Raw genomic sequence first — 10,125 nt, 5'->3', positions numbered from 1 at the left:
CCAAACTCTCTGACAGACCAGAGTCAACTGAGTACCTGTTTGCCAATAACTTTCTATAGATGAAGGGAGATGACAATACTACTTAGTCTTGACTTAAGACATAAGCCCCTGGCTCCTAATTCCCAAGCCCAGAGCAAATAATCAGAGAGGGGAGGCAGAGTAGCTACTATTACCTACTGTGGAAAGTGCTATGCAGAAAGTTCTATAAACATGAATGTGTGAGGCACAGAAAATCTTTATTGCCACAGGAAGCAAGTGCACTCGCCCCACCTCACCAACAGCTTTGAGTCACAGAAACACAGACTTCACATAATAAAGTACAACACAGACTGAGGGAGAAATGGTCCTTGGACTATATTGGCTGTAATACTGAGGTAACCAATTGACCTTGTTCAGTGAAAATACCTCTAACACAATGAAAAAAATCAACTACTTATCAACATCCAATTCATATATACAATTCAAATAAAAATATATATTATTTGTTTCAATGTATAGCAAGTTTAATACATTAGTGTTTACAAAATAAAAACTGTATTCTACTGAAATTTTTCTTGTGCTTTCCCCTTATCATTAAGTTTGAAAGACCAGTAAAGGATGATACTTAAGGAAACTTATTTTTGGATTTAAAGATGCAGTTTGTGGGGCCATGAAAGACGGATAAATATTAGTTGGAAGATTACCGCATCTTTAAAAACTGTTGCTTATTAAAATCTACAAACTTGAACTGTAAGACACAATTTCTAAAAAACCCACAAAATTTCTCAAAATAGATTAGAATACAGGAAACGTTTCATGAAACTACTGAGATACTAACCAGTTCTATGGCTAATATTAAAAACTGAACAATCTATTTAAATCATACTCATACTATTTCTACACACAATGAACAGTACAACCACAATAATCAACCTCAAGCTAGCAACAGAATTGCAAGGACCATTAAAAGATTCTTCAATGGGCAAAACACTATGGTACAATTAAAACATTTAGGAAGGGAAAAGAGCCTTTTAATAGTATAAAAGTTGTTTACTGGTGTTTCTACTGTAAAGCTAGTCTATAAATCAAAATGAAAAAGCAATTATATACGTGACAGTGATCAGAGACTACAGTACAGACATTTCATCTAACATTTGGCTGATGAATTTTAGTATAACAGATCATGACTTAATATTTTTTACACAGTTATGACCTAGAGCAGAACTGAAAACAAAACAAAACAAAGCACATATCCAAGTCAATACACCTTCTCGCAATATCTGGGTTTAGGTGAATCTGGAGGAAGTAGGTAAAGCTGTCAAATATCTTCTCTTCTTAAACCAACAGAAAAAATATAAATTGGTAGAAGTAGTATTTGTTTTACTATAGATTCCAATGTGAAATTCTCATAAGTACACCAGTACGTTATTAACATTTAAGCACACCCCCATAAATATATGCACACAGCCCATTAATTAAATAGGGGGGATTAAAACATACTTTCAAGTGAAAATGAATTTAAGAAAAAACTGCATTCACAAATCTAAAAGGTATACAAAAATGAAATTATAAAATAAATAATGAATATAGGTGTCAACTAAACCTCCATAAAAACCTGCCTGCAAATGTGGATACAGTGATTGTCCACACTTGTGAAGGTTTGGATGAGTAGACATTCCCCAGGGAGAGCCATTTAATTTCTCTGACTCCAGTACATAGAGAAGAATTTTTGGACATAAAATAGTATTTACTCTATTATATATTACAGCCTTTGTTAACAGTCACCATCCTTATCACATTTAGGGTTAACTTACTATGTCTTAATCTATTTAATACATTCTGAAATAGCAATGTTTAAGTCAAGGCTTTTACCTATCAGTCCACTTGTTTCAAGTTCTCTATCAAAGTAATAGCTTCCTATTTTTGTTGTATCCTAAATAGCTATCATATCATGCAATCTGGGTCAACTAGGTAAGAAAGAATTTTTACTGTTTCTCATCTTTTTAACTTTACTCCAGTATTTACTAATTGTGTACATGGGCCTAATTAAGCCAGTGAAAATGACATTTTACTACTAGAAATAACACATTTCTTATTAAACAAAATCAGTTTCATCAAATACTAAATCCACAATATTTTCCTTGGCTTAAATTGAGTATATTTGCTTTCCATTTTTCCAAAGTCACTGCAACCTTGCCATAACTACATCACTTGAACTTTCTTTTTTTATAACTGCAAAGATTCTAAACTGTGACATATAATATTTATGCTAAATACACTTAAAGTAGACAATGAAATTTCAAGTAAAATAAATTGTATCCACATGTGTTGGACCAAACAGGTCTCAACATCTAGATTTTACTTCTATAAATTACACAAATACATTGTACATTCTTAAATAATGAATGCTTACAATATTAATTTGTAAGCCTTTCCACATAAAATGACTTACACAGGAATGTGAATGGATCAATATTTCTGTTACAACATTCTCTCAATTTTTTTCTTTTGTGGCTGTTGTTTTGTCTAGGAAAATTTCCAGAGACTACTGTATTATTAGTCGTTATGCTTTGGCTATGAAATCTCTTTGAGCTGAATGAGGCAACACTGGTTATTAAGGCTTATTTCTATGATGGAGCATTATCCTTAAAACTGATGCCATTTCCAGAAAACAGTGAGAATCACAGCTATCTTGAATCTTCGGGCTCTGTTTTGATGACTTTCTTTTCCAAAGTAAAAGCTGAGTGAGGGTAGTCTTTTAAAATTCCAAGGCTCTCTGTATAAAAATGGAAACACAAGTGTAAAAACACTTTAAATCAATGGATCACAAAAAGTCAGACTCAAACAAAACTTATAAAACAAATCCCTAAACTCCACAGGAAATAGTATCAACTATTCATGATTCTGCAATTTCATAGAAAAACTTTGTGTTTATAGAGTTGTGGTTAAGGATTCCGTATTTAAATCCCACCGCTGCCGATTACTAGCTGTATACATACCTGGGCAAGTTACACACCTCTGTTTAACTATAAAATGGGGATAGTATCCACATAAGGTGGCATGCGAATTAAATCATGAAATGCACATAAAGTACTTAGCATATAGAACATACCGATTTTTATTTAATGCTTGGGCCAAGTGATAGATAAAATATATAAAATAAAACTGGTCACACATATACAACAAAGTTATAGTTAAAATATTTGCTAGTGAATGAAGAAAATGAGACAGAAAAGCATGTTCCATATTTAAACATGGAACTACTTTTAAAAATTTCTCGTCATGAAACATTAAGATGAGAGAGACACAGGAATAAAAGAATGAAAACCCTACTTTCATAAGGAATCACTCCTTGGAGTTAAGTGTGTATAGTTATTTCAATCTCACGCAAACACTAGAATGACAATAAACTGTACTATTTATGTGAAGTACTTACACACACACACACACACATACACACACTTTGAAAATGATTCTAGAAAGGCAACGAATACTATTAGCTTATCTGAAATTACGCAGTTCAATTCATGAACATACACTCCCGGTATTACAGACGTGGATTTTAAATTCAGTAAAAAAGAATAATAAAAATATTAGCTACTATTTATTGAATTCCTATCAGCCAGGCAATTCATATACACTATTTTGTCTAATCCTCATAACGACTCTAAGAGGTTGAAATTATTTCTATTTTACAGATAAAGCAACTGACTTCAAGTGACTCCTAATGTTACTCTAACTTAAGATTGAATGATACCAGATTCTTTCCAATGGAGGTTGTCTTTAACACTTTAACTATAACTTACTTTACTTGGGTAAAAATACGTAAACATTTAACGATAATAAGGAATAGCTTACCCTTTTATGGAGTATCCTTTTACTTCTGAAATATCAATGTCATCTCCAAAATACATCTACATGAAAAGTTTAGATTTTGGTACACTAGGTTTTCTCAGCATGAGAGAAAACACATAATCCATCAATTTCATATTATGAAAGGCCAGAAAAAGGCAATGACTTAACTCAAACCAGCCATTTATTATTTGGTTTAAAATTTTGTATAAAAGTCACCATTCATGTAATAGCTAATCAAAATAATCTCAACTTTCCTGAGTTCTTCCCTGTCAACTCTCTGGAATACGATGTTCTCAAAAAGACCGGCTATTGAGATCGTTAGTAATGACCTTCTTTTTGGGGGAGGGCCTGTGTGATGGTCAGTAAGAGGTACAAGAATAGAATTTAAAGATGCTTTATTCAAGTGCTTCTCCCTCTAACCATATCCCATGTTCTCACCTGATGAGTGGGACTTTGCCTCACTAGAGTAAAGTCTACTCAGCTCCCCATCCACCACAAAATGATGGGGTTGTCTGTTCTGTAAATTAGGCATTCGGAGATTCAAAGGTCTTTCTCCTAATGAAAAGAAAACAAAAAGGCAGTGTGAAAAAGATTAAAACACACTAAGGCTTTTCTTAAAGATAAGTTTCCACAAATAGCCTCAACACTCGATAGGAAAGGTGTAAAGAAAGTCAACAGGCACTGAAGAATTTAAGTAATAGCTGGAGAAATATTTTATACAATAATTTAGAAGGAAAATGGGAATTTGTGCTAGCCCCAAGGTTTACATTTCTGCCAGGACATTTTGAAGCACTCCAACTTTGGCATAAAACACATCCCTTTTGTGAGGCATTTTCTTACTAGTGCAACCATTTTGCCCAGGCATGTCATTGACCACATAATAACAAATAACAGAGACATAGGGAGGGCTGCAAGCCAATTGTCTATTATTAAAAACAATAACAACAACAAAACCTAAGGCAAATCCATGAAAAAAAACAGAATTAGCATAGATATAGTAAAAATTCTTCATACAGCAAAGCATATTCTCTGTCATCAACCTAAATCCATCATATTTACCAAATTGCCACCCCACACTGAATTACCCTGGTGTCACAAATTAGTCATCAAATCTTTTATATTTAATGCCTTTCCTTTCTAACTCTTAAGTCTTAACTGTCAAGGAAGACTGAAGAAGTTAAATGAGACTGCAACTAGAAAGTTTCTTAACATTTAAAAAAGGAAGAACGTTCTCTAGTACTCTGATCTGCTGACGTGTATAGTATTTTATTCTATAGTTGGAGAAGGCTTAATATGGTATTCTTACTTAGAAAGAAATCTTATTTTTTTGACAAGAGTAACCACTCTCCAGAAAAGTATAACAATAATATATAGAAAAGAAGGTCCTACAAAATTATTGTTTTCCTTCACTGATTGCTATTTGAAAGTAGAAAATGTATTTCTAGAATTAGATACTGTCCATCTCCCTCCACGAGCTATCAGCTCCAAGTGAGCAGGGACGTCACCTTAGTCACTGCTCCATATTCAGTGCCTAGAAGCCTGCCTGGCACACAGTAGACACTAAAAATATATTTGTTGAATGAGTGAATGACAATGACTTGAGATTTTCTTCATGTGTGAATAAGAAAAAAATGAAATAATTTTTAAAATGGTAAAAATACTCATGAATCACAGCTTTTTAAACCTAAGAGTTTAAGAGAACAATTTCCAAAGAGTACACCACACAAAATATTTTCATAGTGATGGAGGCCAATGTGCAGCCTGAAAGCAGCCTGAAAAATTTCGAGTCTCTCCATTCTGATACTGTCTCTTCAAATCTCTGTACTGTCATAATACTTTACAAGCAGTTACCATATTCTCTTAGGGACCAAATATTATAAATTTCACAGACAAATCTGTTTTTGAAGTCTAAAATATATGAAGTTTTGATCTTTTAAAAAGTGATAAACATCTCCCATGGAATCCATTTCTTTGAGAAAAATGATCTGTACAGTCAGCCTTCCTTATCCGCAGATTCAGCCAATAACAGTTCAAAAATATTAGGAAAAAAGTTACATTGTTGTTGATGTTACTATGTAGTTAGGCCCATGATGGGTGCATCTGTACTGAACATGTACAGACCTTATTCCCTAAACAAGAGTATAACAACTATTTATACTCTACGTAAACAGCATTTACAATATATTAGGTATTTTAAGTAATCTAGAGATGATTTAAAGTATGAGGTGTGATAAAAAAATGCAGTGAATGTTTAAATTAAAAAAAATTTATTACAGTAAAAGACACATTGCAATTAATCCCCCTCAAAATACTCCCCCTCGCTTCGAACACACTTATTCTATCTATCTTGCCACTTGCTGAAGCAGTTCTGGAAGTCCTCTTTCGTGAGTGTCTTTAGTTGTGCTGTTGTGGCTGCCTCAAGGTCCTCAATCGATTCAAAACATTTACCTTTCATGGTCATTTTGACTTTGGGGAAGAGCCAGAAGTTGCACAGTGCCAGATCTGGTGAATAAGGCGGATGAGGACACACTGTAATGTTTTTATTTGACAGAAATTGCCACATATCAGAAGCGATGTGTAACATGAAGAGTTGTCATGATGGAGGATGAAGTAAAGACACTCACTAAAGAGGACTTCCAGAACTGCTTCAGAAAGTGACAAGAACAATGGGATAAGTGGAGTGTTTTGAGGGGAATTAATGGCAATATGTCTTTTACTGTAATAATTTTTTAAAATTTAAACATTCACTGTATTTTTCGTTCACACCTTATATAGAGGAGGATGTGTGCAGCTTATATGCAAATGCTATGCCATTTTCTACAAGTCATTGTCTCAAGGGACTCAAGCATCCAGATTTTGATATCCATAGTGGGGAGGGGGATTCTGGGAACCAATCCCCTACAGATACCAAGGAACAAATGTACTGTTTACAAATCCCATTCCCACCCTCCCTTTACAAAATACATGTCAACTGTATGTGCCAGCTGTTGTGTAAGGATATTAAGTTTAAAAAAAATAAACTTTCATTAAATTTGCAGGATGCATTCTTTCCTTTATTGGAGAAGGGACAATTTGAAAATTAAGTTTGATAGAGAACCTATAAAATAATCTCTAAAAAATACCAAATTTTTGTTGCTCTTTGAAGTGCACACTTTGAAGTGCTAGCTCTATAGATTGTAGGTCTTTCTGAGAGATGTACCTTGTCCATCAGAGTTATCAGAAGTCAAGCCATTAGGGCTGTGCTCTTCTGAGCTCTGCCTGTAAAGTCCTGCGGACAGTCTCCTTTCGGCATGCTGCAGCCTCTCATAGCCGGCCTGGGTGCAAAGGAACTCCATCTGCTTTGCCATCACCTTTTCAGGCTGCTAGTAAGTAAAGCAAAAATAAAACCAGTAACTAAAACATTCTAGATTTTTTAATGGTGTAAAGATGCTAATTTCAGACTACAGTAAATGTATTTAGTATTCATTAAAATTAGTTCACACTTCATGTGGTATACATGTTCCATAAATGTAGATGTCTATATCATCTTGTTAAAACATAAAATGTTGGATTTTGTGCAAAAGAAAAAAACCTATCTGCTCAAGCCTATACAGAGAATTCCATTTCATCTCAAAAGCAAAATAATCTTAGCTTTGTTTTCCAAAGTACTGAGTCCTTTGAAAGATTTTTTAAAAAAGGAACCTCAGAGCAACAGTAACATCTGCTATAAACTGCATCTAACACATAGGGTGAAATCTTGGCATTTTTATTTTAGGATTTGGCACTATACAGACTCTGATATGATAACAGTATGTTTGGGGGAAAAAAGGTGTAAAATGGCTGTCTAGAAGAACAAGACAAACACACCTCCCACTAAAATTAAACAATGCAAATTATGCAGAAAAACACCAGTGCCAACGGGGATCTTTACCTTCATCATGGAATGAAACAGCACTATTTCCCAACCAATCATGAAAAGACATGTTTTAAAATACACAATTATTTGGTTACAGTATAAATTTATCTCTGCATGTGTTTTATAAATTCCTTTTCTATGTACTGCTCTAAATTGCTTATGTATCATATTCAAAGCAGTGTATTGGTGACATTTTAACAAAGAGTAATAGTCAAAATGCAGATAAAAATCACTACCATGCTATGAAAAACAGTAATACAAGGAAGCTGCCATATGAAATTAGTTACAAATAATCCTAATTCACAATAGTAAAAATCGATAGGTGAAATATATTATGTTCATGGAACAGGATAAAAGCTTATACTTACACAATTTTTCTGAATGCAATAAACGAGATCAAAAGAAACCATAACTTCAATTCATCTGAACTTGTTACTAATTAATTGATAAAATTTCAGTAAGACATCTGACGGATAAATGTATTTTTCATCTACTTAACATGAAAAAATGAAACTTGGCACTACTAAATTTGACCGGGAGAAGATCAACAGGAATAAAACTTACAGTGCTTTCTTAAAAGGTGACTGTTCGCAGAAATGACTTTTTAAAATGTTACTTTCAGCATACCCAATTAAATAACTTAACAGCAAAAACACCTGGTTACATATTAATTTAGCAATTTTTCATTATACATGAATTGAAATGCATCAACAGAAGCTACAATACTGACTATTAGTATTTTATTGAAAACTAGTACTATTTTGTCTTAGAGCTGTGTTATACACAGTCATAGTCAACGTGGCTGTTTTCCTGGCACCAAATTGCTTCTTTTGAGTTTTCTTTATGAGAATCTGTCTTATTTCCTATAAAACTATAAAGAATAAGTAAGTTTCATTGTATTGGATTCTGCACAAAAAGATTCTGCTCATTAACCAAATCAAACTAAGTTGTTGTTATTATTTTGTTGATACAGGTGTAGATCAGATGACATTTAAAAACAATCAGAAATAAATTCAGTCCTTGAATGCTTAAAACTGAAGCTAGTTGAAGCAGCCATTTATTTTTCAACCTGCAAATATTATTATGAAATAATAACTGGTGGTTTACATTACCTGAGAACTGAGAGCAGCGATTTCTTCACTCTTAGCTTTAGCCTGCTGGAAGAGAGTTTGCACAGAGTCCTGGAAATCTGGAAACCCATCCTGTGGATCAAAGAATAAGTCCTTTTGACTTAGAATTTGTAAATAAACATATAATCAAAAACTCAGATATTAAAGCAGAAAAACACACCTTAATCCAACTAGCAGAGTAATCGTGATTAAGATTTTAATGTATAATATTTTACGTTAGTCATTTATGGAACAATTACCTTATTCTACAGTTGTGACCTTGGTTAAAAACATGAATGAGAAAGATTTATATATCCACATTGTTTTACACTGGACTGTAGACTTCATGATCACTGATAATGGTTCTGTAACTTTTCATCTAGTGGTTGACCATTTATTTAATCACTATCCTCACATCGGACATATACGTTCTTTTCCTTGTTTTTGGTTTGAAAAACACCAAAAATATTTCCATGGATATAGCATTTCACATAGTTTAGATTGTCCAATACAATACATTCCAAAAAGTAGAATTACTACAGAGATGAACATTTTCATGTCTTTCACATTCTTTCCCCAAAGGGCCTTACTGGTTTGTCAGACCATAAGCAATATATGACAGTTTTCCTGGCCAGCACTGAGTGTTGCTGTTTTCTTATTTTTTGCCAATTTATATTTTTGTTTTGATATTCAAATTTTTAAAAATTTTATATACTGTAGTTGTATGTAATTATATTTTATTTTGTGATTTCGTCTGTTGCTATTAAGTTTAGAAAGGCATTCTGCTTTAGAGATTTGATAAATATTCAAATCTACTCTCTAGTTATTCTAAGTCTTTATTTTGTTGTTTTATTTTTTAAATTTAACTCTAACCCATCTGGAATTTATTTTGTTATAATGTAATATGGGAAAGATCTAAAGTAAATTTTCTTTAAGGTGCTACCCAATAATCTCAACCTGAATTTCTATAGACTCCTTCCAAGTTGACTTGTGATTTCTCCTTTGCCATTTCATATGACAGGAAATAGGGCTTTGGAATTAGAAAGACCTATACGTATGTTCCAATTCCATACTTACTAGCTGCATGAAACAGGATGAGTAACTTAATCTTCCAGAACTTTAGTTTCCTCGTGAAAAATAAGGATGATAGAACCCATCTGTTAGGGTTGCTGTGAGGACCAACTGACATAAACTAAATGAGATATTGCCTTTAGCATGTAAAAACTGCTCATTAAGTATATAAATACAAACTAAATTCTTATATTAAGTAGAGCCCATTTGGGGCAC

At 33.2% G+C, this 10,125-nt stretch overlaps 1 protein-coding gene across 3 annotated transcripts in view; it reads right to left on the bottom strand.

Moving 5' to 3' along the window:
* Positions 1–219: 219 nt before the first annotated feature.
* The window catches only part of NAB1 (NGFI-A binding protein 1), a 42,213-nt gene continuing 32,307 nt past the window's right edge, over positions 220–10,125 (bottom strand). For 2 of the 3 annotated variants that reach the window (XM_081051961.1, XM_081051962.1), the window contains 4 exons: positions 8,842–8,931; positions 7,034–7,196; positions 4,273–4,389; positions 220–2,755 (listed from right to left, as the gene is read on the bottom strand). In XM_081051961.1, the coding sequence (XP_080908087.1) occupies positions 2,667–2,755; positions 4,273–4,389; positions 7,034–7,196; positions 8,842–8,931 (459 nt within the window). In that variant the 3' untranslated portion in view covers positions 220–2,666. The remainder of the gene's footprint in view (positions 2,756–4,272; positions 4,390–7,033; positions 7,197–8,841; positions 8,932–10,125) is intronic. The other variant, XM_081051963.1, reaches the window with a different exon arrangement.

This window comes from Rhinolophus hipposideros (genome assembly GCF_964194185.1).
Source record: "Rhinolophus hipposideros genome assembly, chromosome: 6".
Taxonomy (NCBI): Eukaryota; Metazoa; Chordata; class Mammalia; order Chiroptera; family Rhinolophidae; genus Rhinolophus; species Rhinolophus hipposideros.
This window is presented reverse-complemented; position numbering and strand designations above follow the sequence as displayed.